This window comes from Pelobates fuscus, chromosome 11 (assembly GCF_036172605.1).
Source record: "Pelobates fuscus isolate aPelFus1 chromosome 11, aPelFus1.pri, whole genome shotgun sequence".
Taxonomy (NCBI): Eukaryota; Metazoa; Chordata; class Amphibia; order Anura; family Pelobatidae; genus Pelobates; species Pelobates fuscus.
The window spans coordinates 83,013,088-83,030,194 of record NC_086327.1 but is presented as its reverse complement, the minus strand read 5'-3'; the positions used below and the strand labels follow the sequence as shown (position 1 = coordinate 83,030,194).

General features: G+C 40.1%; 2 protein-coding genes across 3 annotated transcripts in view; one reads left to right on the top strand and one right to left on the bottom strand.

The window, feature by feature from the left end:
* Positions 1–2,541, bottom strand: part of ARCN1 (archain 1) — a 28,846-nt gene extending 26,305 nt beyond the window's left edge. The window contains exon 1 of the mRNA XM_063435769.1: positions 2,437–2,541. Coding sequence (XP_063291839.1) covers positions 2,437–2,439 — 3 coding nt within the window. The 5' untranslated portion in view covers positions 2,440–2,541. The remainder of the gene's footprint in view (positions 1–2,436) is intronic.
* Positions 2,542–3,653: 1,112 nt separating this feature from the next.
* The window catches only part of IFT46 (intraflagellar transport 46), a 29,537-nt gene continuing 16,083 nt past the window's right edge, over positions 3,654–17,107 (top strand). The window contains exons 1-8 of one of the 2 annotated variants that reach the window (XM_063435982.1): positions 3,654–3,869; positions 6,966–7,062; positions 10,186–10,265; positions 11,660–11,832; positions 13,205–13,279; positions 15,044–15,137; positions 16,523–16,651; positions 16,779–16,900. In XM_063435982.1, coding sequence (XP_063292052.1) covers positions 3,840–3,869; positions 6,966–7,062; positions 10,186–10,265; positions 11,660–11,832; positions 13,205–13,279; positions 15,044–15,137; positions 16,523–16,651; positions 16,779–16,900 — 800 coding nt within the window. In that variant the 5' untranslated portion in view covers positions 3,654–3,839. The remainder of the gene's footprint in view (positions 3,870–6,965; positions 7,063–10,185; positions 10,266–11,659; positions 11,833–13,204; positions 13,280–15,043; positions 15,138–16,522; positions 16,652–16,778; positions 16,901–17,107) is intronic. The other variant, XM_063435983.1, reaches the window with a different exon arrangement.

Below are 17,107 nucleotides of genomic sequence, written 5' to 3'. Positions count from 1 at the left end.
CAGTATATCCCAGTAATGTGCTCAGTGCTGGATATGCAGTATATCCCAGTAATGTGCTCAGTGCTGGATATGCAGTATATCCCAGTAATGTGCTCAGTGCTGGATATGCAGTATATCCCAGTAATGTGCTCAGTGCTGGATATGCAGTATATCCCAGTAATGTGCTCAGTGCTGGATATGCAGTATATCCCAGTAATGTGCTCAGTGCTGGATATGCAGTATATCCCAGTAATGTGCTCAGTGCTGGATATGCAGTATATCCCAGTAATGTGCTCAGTGCTGGATATGCAGTATATCCCAGTAATGTGCTCAGTGCTGGATATGCAGTATATCCCAGTAATGTGCTCAGTGCTGGATATGCAGTATATCCCAGTAATGTGCTCAGTGCTGGATATGCAGTATATCCCAGTAATGTGCTCAGTGCTGGATATGCAGTATATCCCAGTAATGTGCTCAGTGCTGGATATGCAGTATATCCCAGTAATGTGCTCAGTGCTGGATATGCAGTATATCCCAGTAATGTGCTCAGTGCTGGATATGCAGTATATCCCAGTAATGTGCTCAGTGCTGGATATGCAGTATATCCCAGTAATGTGCTCAGTGCTGGATATGCAGTATATCCCAGTAATGTGCTCAGTGCTGGATATGCAGTATATCCCAGTAATGTGCTCAGTGCTGGATATGCAGTATAACCCAGTAATGTGCTCAGTGCTGGATATGCAGTATATCCCAGTAATGTGCTCAGTGCAGGATATGCAGTATATCCCAGTAATGTGCTCAGTGCAGGATATGCAGTATATCCCAGTAATGTGCTCAGTGCAGGATATGCAGTATATCCCAGTAATGTGCTCAGTGCAGGATATGCAGTATATCCCAGTAATGTGCTCAGTGCAGGATATGCAGTATATCCCAGTAATGTGCTCAGTGCAGGATATGCAGTATATCCCAGTAATGTGCTCAGTGCTGGATATTCAGTATATCCCAGTAATGTGCTCAGTGCTGGATATTCAGTATATCCCAGTAATGTGCTCAGTGCTGGATATTCAGTATATCCCAGTAATGTGCTCAGTGCTGGATATTCAGTATATCCCAGTAATGTGCTCAGTGCTGGATATTCAGTATATCCCAGTAATGTGCTCAGTGCTGGATATTCAGTATATCCAAGTAATGTGCTCAGTGCTGGATATTCAGTATATCCAAGTAATGTGCTCAGTGCTGGATATTCAGTATATCCCAGTAATGTGCTCAGTGCTGGATATTCAGTATATCCCAGTAATGTGCTCAGTGCTGGATATTCAGTATATCCCAGTAATGTGCTCAGTGCTGGATATTCAGTATACCCCAGTATTGTGCTCAGTGCTGGATATTCAGTATATCCCAGTATTGTGCTCAGTGCTGGATATTCAGTATATCCCAGTATTGTGCTCAGTGCTGGATATTCGGTATATCCCAGTATTGTGCTCAGTGCTGGATATTCGGTATATCCCAGTATTGTGCTCAGTGCTGGATATTCGGTATATCCCAGTATTGTGCTCAGTGCTGGATATTCGGTATATCCCAGTATTGTGCTCAGTGCTGGATATTCGGTATATCCCAGTATTGTGCTCAGTGCTGGATATTCGGTATATCCCAGTATTGTGCTCAGTGCTGGATATTCGGTATATCCCAGTATTGTGCTCAGTGCTGGATATTCAGTATATCCCAGTATTGTGCTCAGTGCTGGATATTCAGTATATCCCAGTATTGTGCTCAGTGCTGGATATTCAGTATATCCCAGTATTGTGCTCAGTGCTGGATATTCAGTATATCCCAGTATTGTGCTCAGTGCTGGATATTCAGTATATCCCAGTATTGTGCTCAGTGCTGGATATTCGGTATATCCCAGCAGTTCCTTGTTGTGTCATATAGGAGGCTGCTCCCATGCTAGTCGTGCACCCCATGGTTTATACCGTCGTCCTATTCCGCTCCCTGTCCGTCGTATCCCCCAGGAGTTAGTATAAGGCTCAGTGATTGCCAGTCAGTCTGTCCCGGACTGTCATGTCAGCTGTGCCCCCCGTTCCCGCTGTATAATAATAATATCACCGAGCTGTCAGCTGTGCCCCCCGTTCCCGGTGTATAATAATAATATCACCGAGCTGTCAGCTGTGCCCTCACCCCGTGTATAATAATATCACTGAGCTGTCAGCAGTGCCCCCGTTCCCGGTGTATTATAAGATTAATATCACCGAGCTGTCAGCAGTGCCCCCGTTCCCGGTGTATTATAAGATTAATATCACCGAGCTGTCAGCAGTGCCCCCGTTCCCGGTGTATTATAATAACAATAATATCACCGAGCTGTCAGCTGGGGCCCCCCCGTTCCCATTGTATAATAATATCACCGAGCTGTCATTCTCTCCCCTCTAACCGCCGATATACCGGGAACGGTCCCATACTCACCATGATTGCCGGGGTCTAGGAGTGGACGGCGGGCCTGACTGGTTACTTGGGTTCTGTCGGTTCTCCGCACAATATGGCCGCCCCGGAGCCACGTCTCAACAGGAAGCAACGTGAGATCCGGGGTAGGAAGGGGTGGAGTCGAAAGAGGCGCCATTTTTGATGCGGGTACATGCCCTCTGTAGGCCAGGAAGTAGACTGCAGCATCACACCTGGAATCACTTTACAGGGACACTCCACTACCCAAATAAATAAATAAATACATAAATATTACTAATTACTAGACCAGGGCTAGGCAACCTTCAGCACTCCAGATCTTGTGGACTACATCTCCCATGATGATTTGCCAGTATTACACAGATGGAGATTACACATCTGGAGTGCTGAAGGTTACCTACCCCTGTACCCCTCATTAAATCATTCATGCATTTAATTATGCTTTTTTTTTTTTCTCCATTACAGAGAGTACATCTAATAACAGTTTGGAAAAGCTGATGATCTCACAGACTTGTAGGTCAATGAGAAGTCTTTGGAAAGCAGGTGCTCTGGGCAATTGCTGCCTCCAATGAGCTAAACTACCAGGGAATAACAAGACAGGTTGGCTGATTGACAGCCGGGGATGGGGTGGGTGTAACAAGGTTTAGGTATAAAAGTGGCAATTTCTTTTGAAACCTGCACTTTTTTTTGTAAAATGAAAAAATGAGGACACACTGCACACACTCCAGCAGGCTTTAAATAACTGCACACCTTTTCTCAGTTTAGTTTTTAATGGGCAGGCCTGTCTAAATGTCACTTGGGAATACTGAAGCCGTAGCACATAGTGCATATTTCAGTAATTGTCAATGGTACTTCAGTTTGTAAACCCAGTTAACAATATATGCCACATTGCACAGGAATGAAGTTAGAAAATATATATATATATATATTATAATCCCAGGGATAGTTGAACTGCATAAGTTGCTAAACTACTATGTCACTAAATTTGCTAATGGTTGATAACGCTGAGAAATGGAAAATTGAAGTAATAAAAATCTAGAAAAATGAATCCAGTCCAGATTTGGGGTGATGTGCATCATCTGGCCATGAGATGTCGCTAGCTGGCAAAAGGAGATTGCCGGAAGCTGAAGACTGTCTTTCCAAAGACATCTATGGTAGCAGAGTCAGGTGCTCGTCACACACTCGGTCGTGTCAGTGGTATTCTTGCCTCCTGGGCGGAAGTGACGTTCGACATGTCAGGAGACGGAAGTCCTGGTTGCTATGGCTTAGATGGCAGCGGAAGTGTGGCCACCGTTTCCATGGTGACTGAACTGTAGGCCTGCGAGAGAATTGCCCCCCCCTTGAAATAGAGAATCGAGGTAACCTGGGCCGCTGTGGCTGTATTCGGCAGTTAGGAGGGCAGGAGAAGGATGGAGGAGGCAGAGTCAGAGGGGCTGAAGGTAACTGTGTTTTATTGCTCCTTGGATATAAGGTAGATGTAAGGTAGAATAGATAGACCTTGGGTACCAATTTCTAGCTGATATAACTCTTTTTTGGGTCCCCAGTGGTTGGAGAGACCAGTTGTGTTTAAAGGACCACTATAGGCACCCAGACCACTTCATCTTAATGAAGTGGTCTGGGTGCCAGGTCCATTCTAGGATTAACCCTTTCTTCTATAAACATAGCAGTTTCAGATAAACTGCTATTTTTACTTTAGGGTTAATCCAGCATCTAGTGGCTGTCTCATTGATTTTCACAGTGAGAAGATGCCAGCGTCCATAGGAAAGCATTGAGAATGCTTTCCTATGGACTGGCTGAATGCGCTCGCGGCTCGTGCTGCGCATGCGCATTCAGACGATGACGGGAAAGGAGGCGGAGAGTCCCCACTACCGAGGGAGCCCGGCGCTAGAGAAAGGTGAGTGTTTAACCCCTTCCTCACCCTAGAACCCCTTCCTCACCTGATTATAGTGGTCTTTTAACCCCTTAAGGACTTAGGACGGTTCAGGACCGTCATCTGCATTTTTCCATTGCCGACCGACGACGGTCCTGAACCGTCCTAACTTTAAGATGTACTTACCCGATCGCCGTTGTTCCCCCGGCGGCGATCGGCGGTGCTCCCGTTGTGGGGAGACTGCCTGCAGCTCAGACAGTCTCCCCATGGCGGATTAGGACCCCTGTGGCCATGTGATCGCTCAACAGGGCGACCACATGGTCACAATAGGTGTCCATGTGTCTGCCTGCAGGGGGACTGTCTGTGCTGACAGGCAGTCTCCCTGCTGCTGTAAAATCATAAAAAAAAATTTAAGTTAAAGTGAATAAAAAAAAATTATTATTATATATGTGTGTGTATATATATATATATATATATATATATATATGTATATATGTGATATATAGACAGATATTTATTTATTTATTGTTACATCCCCCCCTCTCAAAATATTGTAAAGCGCTACGGAATCTGTTGGCGCTATATAAATGGCAATAATAATAATAATAATAATATATATAATGTCATGCTAAGTGTATTTTTATATTAATATGCACATATATTAATATAAAAATACACTTATAATTAAATTACACACGTGTATATATATAATATATATAATAACTATATATATTGTATATATATTATTATAAAATACAAATAAGTAATTTAAATTAAACATGTAAAAATAATAATGTTTTTTTTTTAAAAATTATATATCTATACGAAATTTTATTCTAACTGTATTTTGATATTAATATATATATATATTTATATCAAAATACACTTAGAATGAAATTGTATATATCTATGTATATATAAATAAATAAAAAGAATACGAACTATTCATATGTCCATATACAAAATTACATAAATAATGATATAAATATACACGTAGACTTCAAATATATAAATATGCATATATATTTAAATTCTACGTGCGTATTTATGTAATATTTTTACATAATTACATTATTTTATTGATTGCAATTTAAGGGACCTGCCTGCCAACCCAGGCCGAAAGTACAGAGAATTTAATTTGCTATCACTGTATTTTACCCTGTAACGTTCTACGACACCCTAAAACCTGTACATGGGGGGTACTGTTTTACTCGGGAGACTTTGCTGAACACAAATATTAGTGGAAACAGGTTTTATAGCGTTTTTGAAAGTTACAGGGTCAAATATATGGGTCAAATATTGAAAATGGCCAGGTTGGTTACGTTGCCTTTGAGAGCGTATGGTAGCCCAGGAATGAGAATTACATGATGGCATACCATTTGCAAAAGAAGACAACCCAAGGTATTGCAAATGGGGTATGTCCAGTCTTTTTTAGTAACCACTTAGTCACAAACACTGGCCAAAATTAGCGTTCAATTTAGTTTTTTACTTTTTTCACACACAAACAAATATGAACGCTAACTTTGGCCAGTGTTTGCGACTAAGTGGCTACTAAAAAAGTCTGGACATACCCCATATTGAATACCCTGGGTTGTCTACTTTAAAAAAAATATGTACATGTGTGGTGTTATTCAGCGATTTATGACAGATAATAGTGTTACAATGTCACTATTGATACATTTTAAAAATGTATGTTTTGAAACCGCAATATCCTACTTGTACTTATAGCCCTATAACATGCAAAAAAATAGCAAAAAGCATGTAAACACTGGGTGTTTTTAAACTCAGGACAAAATTTTGAATCTATTTATCAGTTTTTTTTCATTCGCTTTTGTAGATGAGTAAAAGATTTTTCACATAAAAGTCAAAAAACATGTATTTTTTTCAATTTTTCATCATATTTTTTCATTTTTTAAAAATTAAATTACATGAGATTATATAAATAATGGTATGTAAAGAAAGCCCCTTTTGTCCTGAAAAAATCAATATATAATTTGTATGGGACCAGTAAATGAGAGAGCAGAAAATTACAGCTAAACACAAACAAAGATGCCTGGTCGCAAATGTACAACATCGCAAAAACAGTCCAGTCCTTAAGGGGTTAATCAGGCATCAGCTTGCTATCCACAATAAAGGGATTACTGCAGCCGCAGGGCAGTTCTCAAGGGTTTGGTGCCCTTTATACTCTTGCAAAGTCTAATACCATAGGTGCTGTGCAGGTTTGAGTTTAGTATATATTATAATACATTTGAAGAATGAAGATAATTTGGGTAAGAAAATGTTAGGAACCACAAAATTAGTTGTATGGAGAACCATAATACTATACTATTGTCGTCTAATTGGTAGATAGCAGTGTACTATTATTATTATTATTATTATTATTATTATTATTATTGCCATTTATATAGCGCCAACAGATTCCGTAGCGCTTTACAATATTACTATTGAAAGACTGAAGTTAGATCATTAGGAGTTGTAGTAAGGGGCTGTTGCTCTGTTCTATTAATAACAAATATTTATATTGGGAATCTAAATGATGAGTATTACAAGATAAATACAATTGCAAGAAAAGTAAAATAGGTCAAAAAAGTGTGTTTCAAGATGATGGGAGCTGGGGTCATACATGTCCGCACAGTTAACAGGGTTGTTGTGTTGTTTATTACAGACAAAGTTATTTCAGAACCAGCCATACGACGAAAGTCTTGAGGTCAACGACTCAGAAGAGGTTGCAAGTCTGTACACTCCAACTCCCAGAAACCAAGGTTAGGAAGACTAGCACTATATAATGGCTTCCTAAACTAGAGATTTGTATGCAAATATGAATGATTAGTTTGGCATATACCCTTGTACGTGACTCACTTTAACATATTCAAATTGTTTACATTTTTTTTTGCCAACCATTTTTTTACTGAGACATAGGAGGTCAACAGTCAAACATTAGACTTCCTGTATACAGTAGAGCATTATAACAGAAGATAAAGAGGATTGTAAGGAAACCAAGTATATCCAATACTCATTCGGTAATTTCCTTCCGAACGGCCAGAGCATGAGTTTGGGTGGTTTTGCCGGTCTATTTCATGAAGTTGAAATAATCAAATAATCCCACAAACGTTTTTTCCCTGGCTCCTAGCAGCGATTGTTCCCCTCATACAAATGCACAAAAGTACCGAACAGCGCTTTCCTAGCTGTTTGGGAAACAAAGATCCAGTGTTCGTATGTTGCGACCAGTGTTCGGGAAGTCGAATGTCCGATTTTAGTTCCAGACACTCGACGACCAAGTCCCACTGCCTTTGTTCGCACAAACAAGATGACACAGGTAGAGGGTTTAATTGAAGCATGCTTTTGAAGTTAACAAGCCGGGGGGTGGTTTCTGTTCAATAGTTACATCTACCGAATGAAAAGGGGAGAAATAACGAACACAAAGAGGGATTTCTTCACAAGGATAAACATGTCTCGTTTCTGAAATATTTAGAAAATGCTGAGTAGGTTAAGAAGATCATCTTGAGATGTAAAAGGATGACTGGTATAACACAGCCAGAGCTGTAGAGGAAAACAACTAGCAGAATAACAGTCGCCCAGGTAGGATTCTCAGCTCATATTAGACACCAATACTCTATTCAAATTGTGAAATGGTACTGAAACTGTATACAAAACATTCTAAAGCATACATCTGATTTCTACCGCAATTTCAAAGAAAAAAGAGAAGCTAGACAGCAGTGCCAATGATAAACATACCACTGGTAGGTATGTTATAGCATCTTCCCTGGTGCTAGGAACTGATCTCGCCTAAAAGGTTAATTGTAAACCGTGCCATGCACCATGCTCACCACCCTGTATAAATGCAATCACCCAATTCCCAGCTATGAGATTCCCATTAGGATGTACTGTCCTGGTCATCAAGACTGGCTATGCCATTGGCCCCAGGCCTCAGGGAGAGCCCATGTGCTATCCTCAATGATTCAGTCACACTTGGTGCTGCAATCAAAGTGCCAGATAGATCGAGGTTTAGCATGTCTCAGACAATTCCCCCTCCTGGGGTGTGAGTTGTGCACCAGGATTGTGTCTTCTTCTTTGGCTGCTTCAGGCAGATGGGTGTGATGGCATTCCAACTAATAGCTGCAGATGCAAAATGTTGGCCATCCGCAGGTGAGTGCAGCGATGATCTGCCACTCCATCTAGCCTCCTTAGCCTGACGTTACTTATGGCTCAATTTCAGCCAGAAGTTGGCAAAGATTGTGTTACTGTCTGCCATGTTAGCAGGAACAGTGTTGCAGACTTTGTGCAGCCCCTCCATTAGTAGGAAAGTAGGGCCGAGTTGTTGGTGCCTCTCCGTCGTCCGCAAGACCAGATGGAATACCAGCGGTGAGATCAGCCGCTTCTACCTCGCCTGCTCCCTTAGGTAGGCCGCAGAGGTTGGTCAAAGGTAAACTGCCTGCTGTGCATCAACTTTAGATGTCAGCTTTGTTGAGTGTAAGTTTTCCCCAGCACATGTGGCAAAAGTTTGTTCAAGCAGATAGCTGTAGGTAATTTCACTATTATGATAGTTTGCACAGCGTTCACTCCATGTGCAGCCATTCAGCATGGCAGTCAGGCCACGCCACCTTCACATTTTTTTTGATAGCCCTAAACAAAATTGTGCAAAATATACTATCCCAAACTGTGACTTTTCACCTTTAAATGAACACTCCAAACATCATAACGAGTGTGGCATTCTATAGTGGTGATATTGCTAGGAAAACCATGGGGCTGATCCTTGGTAAGTGGTCAAATTATTTTGGTAGAGATTGGAGAAGAAATTTCAATTTTATTCATAAATATAAAATGGTAGGGGGTGGAGAGAGGATTTGTGCAGCAGTGGTGGCACCCTTAGCTGCAACTATGTATTACATTGTAATCATGGAGTACGATTTATAATTTGATCACAGTGACTTTATATTAGCTGTTGCAGGAAGTCATAGATGACCATTGGAGCATAAGTATTCATCTTTCAGGTCCCACAAAGGTTCACAATAATACAAGACTGGGGGTATCTGCTGTCTATACAAGACACCAGTTATTTAACAACTGACATTGCCAGCTATTTCATATGTGTACTGTGCAAATGTCCGTGACACAGCTTCATGCATTACAATTGCAATCAAAGATGCACAGTCCACATATATTCAGAAAAGCACAGATGCCGGGTATAGCTGCCTAGTCCTCTGCCTATCTTTCGTTTAAGTGCTTTGAATTACTTTGAGGCCCTTTAGCTGAGGGCTTGAGAAATCCTAGGTCACCATGGTGACCCAGAAATGGGACCTGTTGGTGAGACCTTTATTGCCCTTGTCATGGACAACTCTGGAAATAACAAAAAGACACCAGTGCTGCTACCGAACTGTCCAATATAGTGAGCCAAAGGTTGTGTGTGACTGTCTGCCCGCATATTGCACTGTAAGCTTCTCTTAGGAGTCTGACTCTGGAGTTTGCTTAACTATTACACTGCCTGCCACAATTGTATGTATGCTTAATATCGCTATAGTAGCAGGGACTATACAGTCACACTGCTACTGAATGACCGATACTGCCACAGTTTTAACTTCCTGCTACAGTAGAGATCCCAACTATACATCCAATAAATGAAAAGCATTTAAATGGTTAAGAAAATGAAAAACAAACAAAAAAAAAAAACTTAAACGGTTGGTATCGGCCATTCCACTGTCCGAAGGTCCTTAGTGTGGACCCTTCAATTTAAAGATGAATGGTTCGTTGACTCTTTGGCCTTTTATTGGCCTTGGGTAGTTAAAATAATACAATACTGGAAGATCTTTTAAAAGGAAAAAAAATAAATAAGTATAGCAATTTGTGTGTAATTGAGTTATTCTTGTCCTTTTTTTTTTTTTTTTTAGCTCTTTTTAAGCCCAAGCTGAACAGACTTGGAGGAATGACAGACCCAAATGTAACCAGTGAAGAGGAGGATAGTACCATGGTAATACCACAAGCAGATACAGTATTGTGTGTAATCAGGTACACCAGATACATTCTCACTATAGCTTCCAATGCAAAACAAAGACATCCCTGTATATTGTTCTTTGCACATAGAAGGAATTGGCAATGTTGTTGGAGTTTTCATATTTTATTTTTTTTTAGATGTAACATTTTCTTTCTTGAGCAAGTGACAGATATGTTTAAGGAACAATTCTGGAGCAAAAATTCTAAATTAATCAGCTGTCAATTAGTCACTCTAAGCACCTTATGGATATAGTGCCAAAACTCTGTCCCCTCAAGCCATTCTTCTTAAGAATGTTTCTTTCTAGAAATAGAACTGTTTGGGTAATTGTATATGAATGACTGTCTCCTTGGCCATCATTCAGCCAGTCAGTACAAATTCGTCATGACTAGCATTATCAATTTTATGCACTTTTGTGTTTAGTGTCTGCAAACCCACAGCATGCTCCAGATACTGTTTGCCACACAACCAGCTGTTAAGTTTTGCTAACATTGGTAGCATAGATAAATATATGCAGCAGTTGCCGGGTGCATTGATTTTCCCTTTGGCTACTTAGATGAAGTGCAGGCAAAATAGGCCCCTTTTTAATCTGGCACAGAGCACCCATGCCGCCATTCTGGAGAAGTATCTGTCGATATGGAAGGCAAGTTATACTCGCATGCTGCCCATGGCTGAGTGAGTTACAAGCACGTTATCAAACCTGCTGTCTGGCTGTCATGCAATTAAAAAAAATGTATTCACTATTCTGTAAGCATAAATCTGTTCTGTTGTTTTCTGTTTTTATACTTCTCTTTCTATGCAGGGCTGACAGATAAAAAAACCAAAAAAAAACCATAAGCCGCTCTTTTGGGCTTTTATGTCCCATCATTTTAAATAGAAGAAGTTACTTGCTTCTGCTGGACTACAATTCTTGTTATTCTGACTGAGGCTGGTGGTAGTTAAAACATAAGTCTATATTCAGCCTATGTTGAATATAACTCCAATTAACCTCTTTTAGTGATTGGCTGAGCCTGGTATGCATTTTAGTTCTCTATGAAGATGCATTGGATTTGCTGAGATCATCAGTAATAATGATCTCAGCAGGGGCGGAGTGGTGACCATGGCGTGACCAGCATGCCGGAGGTGAAAGATATGTAGATATTCTTAATTTAGAATTACTGCGAGGCCTGTAAATCTTAATAGGCAGTAGGAAACTCTATTGTTAGAAATACTTGTTGTATTTCTAATGTTAGTGATTCTGTTTAATGGAACTCTAATTAATTTTTTTTTTTTCCCCGAACTTATTGCATGAGAAATTCAGCAGGAAATATATACCCTTCTATGACCTGATTAACTTTGTTGGTTGTTTTAAAAAAAAAAAAACATTTTTCCAGGATGGTAATAAGAAGGAAAAGAAGCTTGGTCAAGTACGAGGGGTCCCACCACAAAGGTTCAATGATGATGATGATGATTCAGAGGACACGGATGATGGAGACGACGACGATGATGATGATGACGATGATGATGATGACGACGATGATGAAGAGCATGGAGACTCTAACGATGGGTAAGCAAGGCTAAAGCTTGATTTGTATAGGAAAATAAAAACAAATGTATCTTAGATTTTCTTTTGTTTTTTATTTAAATCTTTTTGTTGCATAACCTATGGCTTTTTGTAACATTTTGTATATCTGGCAAGAGGCAGACTTGCCATGTTGAGGTAGGAATAAATGGAAGCTGTAATTGAGGAAACAGTCTTCAAAGAGCAGGGGCCAAGGAGTGGCCCTGGTCATACAGTTCAAAATAACACAGAAAAGTACTAGAAGCAAGGGAATTGAAGGGTCATTCTCAGTTACATTATATTTATACAATACAAAAAAAAATACCCCCAATATTAACAGGAACCCCCCAAGATTCTTATTCTCCGGATATCCCTGATCTGAGCGCCTAAACTTGGCCGAATAGCGCTCAGATCCGTTAGGTCAGTATTTTACCCTGGGAGCAATTCTATTCTACCAGCCGGCCTCGAGATAAAAGCCCAAAACAGTTCAAGGGAAATAGGTGCAATAACCGGTCTTGTTCCGGGGTTCCTGTGCGAACACTGTACAAGATATTTCCTTGGTTTCAAGGAGCGAATGCTTCCCCCAGTCGGTAGTTCCTATCTCCCGAACGTCGTTCACATAGCTGGTCAGGAAGTGGAACAGGCAGCGGTACAATCTTTGCTGGGTTTTGTGCTAGTGCATATCCGAAAAGAGTTTTGAGTTTTCCAGGCAATCCACGAGCAAGTACCTCTGCCTACGTTTGGGAGACAAAATGTCCGCCATCCTTTTGTTGACCACGTGCGTTCAGTTACACGAAATGGCAGCCACCCAGGGGAAGCACTAATTATTTTCCTTGCAGTTTCGCACTTATGTTAACTGGTGTTTTAATGAAATTCTAGTGAGGTACAGGTGTGGTCCTCGTTCGGGAGTTGAATAAAGTGGGTTCGGGTACAATAACTCCAGAAAAGATAAAACAGTCGAAAGGAATGGCACGTTCCACCACAAAGAACATTTAGCTTTAGTTTTGAATGAGAGACAGTAAGGGCATATTATACAGAAAAGCCCCCCCCCCCTTACCCGCTCCAAAGGGTTGGAGTAATCCTTTAAGAAATTGCATCTTATACTCCATCTGTAATGGTAATAAACAGGAACTGCTCATGCTTAAAGTGTTGGAAGATAGTCAATTGGCCTATCTGTTTGTACTGTGTGTATATGAAAATGCTATGCTTGCTCAACACTTCTCATTTTAAAAGCCATTGGTAAACTATTTACTGAATACACTAACCATTTAAAATTTGCCACAGGCATTCATGTTTTTTCTTTCTTTTACTGGACAATACTGCTCCTTTCTCTTTTATTGGTGTGTCCAATGTGTTTTCCCCTTTCTTTCTTATACAGTTATTATAATCCAGCAGACTTTGAACATCTCCCAGTGACAGCTGAGATCAAGGAATTATTTCAGTATATTACCAGGTGAGATTATGGTCCAGGGCATGACAGTAGTACATCAACACATGATTATGTTGACAATTTAAGGATTAATATGACAGAAACAGATATATTTCTAAACATAGAGAAGCATGACTTTTATCAGGAAGCCTCCAAGTATAGAAGTCTAAAATAGTCACATGGTTATTTGCTAAAGTGAGAAATGTCAGGAATTTTAAATGTTATAGAAACACTGTAACTCTATAGTGCTCTAGTCACTGGTTAAAAGTTAACTTTTTTAACGCTGCTCTGTCTGAGGCCGGTCCCACCTCCTTTGCTGAGATCATTGTAGATCCCAGCCAATGCAATGCTTTCCCTTAGGAAAGCATTGAGTGGCTAGTGCGCATGTGCTGTAAAACACCTCACTGCTCTAGGCAGATGGTTTCTCTGAGACCATCTGATTAAAACAGTGAAACTTCACATAAGCGCCCCTAGTGCCCGTTAGTATGAAAGCCACTAGAGGCAGGTTAATAAAACATTGCCTTTCCTACCCAGTTATAGGCTCCCAATAAGGTGAGAAGTAAATTGTTATTCGTACCTTATTTTCCAACGTATTAAGGATTTCTACACCAGGGTTAGCATTGCTTCCCTGTCTCTCCTATTTTTTTTCTCCATTTTGAGGTCTCTTCAAATTCTATGAATACCTAAAAGGACTCTAACATCATTTATATTATCTCCTAAAGTCCACAGGAGACAGTGTTCTATTTTATTTTAAGCGCTCCACCTTTTTGCACTACTTTTGCATGTAATTGCACAATAGTGTTGTTTGTATACCGTTTTCAGCAGTATGGTTACAATTCAGGTGACATGGCACCCAGACCTCTTCATCTCAATGAAGTGGGATCTGGGTGCCTATAGTGTTCCTTTAAGGCCAAAGTAGCAATACAGTAGAACTGTAAGCATAGTTTACTTGGATAATTTTCTTTGGGCATACATTTTAAATTCACTTTGAATTCCCAACAACTCAGTTTAATAAATTTCCTTTTCGGCATACTTCATTTTAGTTACACCAACCCAATATATTCATGCCAGATTTGAGTTTATATTGAGCACAGAAGCATTATGCACCAAATTAACCCTAACCAGCCTGAAACTCTGATTCCAAGCTGACTAATGTTGCTCCTGGAGGTGAAATAACACCCCCGGCAGCACTTTGATATATCTCTGTATGTGCAGTATTTCAAACTGAAACCGTGTACATACAGACTCCAGGCACTATTGCCGCTTTTTAAAACACTGAAGTGGTTATGATGCTTGGAGTAACCCTTCAATAGTTTACATTTAATTCTAAAAGATAGAATACTCTTGTTTACAATTCCTGTATTTTCTACGAGAATGGCTCAGGTAATCATTCTGTACATTGAAGTCTGAATATATCCCATACATCTGTGACCAGCAGAAATTTCCGAGATATGTATCAAGGCGCCTGGCAGAAATTCCATTAGTAATATTGGATGAATGGAATTGATGCCTAAGCTGAGATCACTTTCAGTTTTGTTAACAGAGCTGTGCATTGATTGCCTGTGCTCTTAGCTATACGTGCTTGCAGGCCATGATTTCAGGCAATGACAAGTTTTTGCAAATCATGACAGTTCAAATCAAGTGTGGGCAGGGAGATAAGGACCGGATCCTCCTTGTGCCATTATACAAGGAGCATAATTTCTTATGGCTTTGAGTGTCCTTTTAAATAGATGTTTTATGAAAATGTACAATAATCCCATAATATGCCTTTTTATCCCTTTACCCCAGGTATACTGCACAGACTGTAGAATTGGATCACAAATTGAAACCTTTCATTCCAGATTTTATTCCTGCTGTCGGGGACATTGATGCATTTCTAAAGGTAGATCATGTAACATGAAGAGTTTCTCATAACTTCCCCTTAAACCAGAAGAAAACTATAGACCTAATATAGGATCATATTTCTTATTCCTCGCTACTCAAGTCCGTAGTCTCTCCATGTTTATATTTTTAAAGGGTTACTCTAAACCTTTTTAAATTAAATATATATATATATATATTTTTAATTTATTTTTTAATTTCGAATGCCCTATTGGGCATTACTTATTACGTACCCCCCTCCCTTCGTAAAACCAAATAAAATGAAGATAACTTACCTGGAACTCAGCACCGGGCAAAGCTCCCTGTGCTGGTTTCCACTCCCACTCTGACACTACTGCTATCCTTGCAAGGTTCAATATAAAGCAGCCCTGAACAGAGTTCCGGAATGTCTAAGTCACATGGACCATGGATGTAACTCGCCTTTGGCACGCAAGTGAAGATATCTCTGTATGTGCAGTGTTTCAAGCAGAAACTCCGTACACACAGTTTACTACCACCATGACCACTTCTAAAAGCAAAAGTGACTATGGTGGCTAGAGTAAACCTTCAAGTGTAAATGCATATCATTGACATAAATAGTCTTCTTAAACCTCGTTTTACCCCTTTTCTGATGTGGTAATGCAAATCTGTAAAGATCCTGCATGGATATTTGAAGATGATCATTCAGCTGCATTAAAGGATTGGACACTACAGAAAATATTGGCGGTTGGCCAAAGTATTGTTTATAATTCTACCTTCTTCTATATGTAAACAGATACCTTCGTAGCAAAAGCACTTAATAAGCAGTTTTTAATTTCATGGCTTTTCTTCTATGTGGGAATAGTAAATTAACTGCAGGAGCTGTCCACTTTACCAGTTTTCAAAACCTGACTTATTTAATGAGCCCTACGTTTTGGTATGTCTTTTGACTAGGATTGCTTACCCGGCAGTTATTGATTTCATTCCTCTGGTTCTTTAAAAATAGTTTTTCGAGATATTTGGTGAAAACAGGAGGACCCATTGCATATCCAAGTAACCCCATGCTTCAAACTGTATAATAAAGACGTTTCACTTCCTCTCTGTTTGTACTACATTTTTCAATGGTTAGGCAGGATCCTGCTGTGCTGAATCACAGTTAACCCTTTTATCTAGTGCCAATTGTCATGGGCACCATAGACTGTCAGATTGGTGGAACCAAGAGGGTTAACAGTAACAGCAGTCTGTCACATTAATTGCACCTATAGCTTTCTTACGCCATAAACAAAACAATAGGCTTTTGTGGTTATGGTGTTTAAGGTGTTTCTACGCTCTCCCAATGTAAAGATTTCCATGGTTTTGATTGTGTAGAATAATGTTTAAGCTCTTGAAATATTTAATTCACTATAATTGTATTCCCTATTTATGTAGGTCCCTCTGCCAGATGGGAAGCCAGATAACCTTGGTCTTATGACCCTAGATGAGCCGTCCACCAAGCAGTCTGACCCTACAGTCATGGCCCTGTGGCTAACTGAGAATTCTAAGCAGCACAGTGTCACAGTAAGTGGCAGGGTGAATGCTGTAAATCAAAGAGGAATGTGGAGATTGTTCTATGTCCAGTGAGACCATTAGGACCATGTTTTATGGGACTCCATCTTATCTGATTTCACAATGTCTCTTTAAACAGCATCAGATTAAAGTAAAAAGCCTGGAGAATGCAGAAAAGAATACTAAGGCAATCGACACGTGGATAGAAAGTATTAGTGAACTCCATCGATCCAAGCCTGCTGCTACTGTACACTACACAAGGTGAGAGTCAGACTTGCAACGCGTTGTTTAAAGATCCGCTCACTCACTTTAGTATTTGGACTTCATAAAATATAATGTCTCCCTTTTTTGTATTTTTGTCATGCAAAGATTAGTACAGACATGCTTGAGGTACCCCAACGGCATTCCTCAGGCTTGGCATCACGGATTACAATTGGGTAGGAGGTAAAACGTGCGCTTTTTATAATA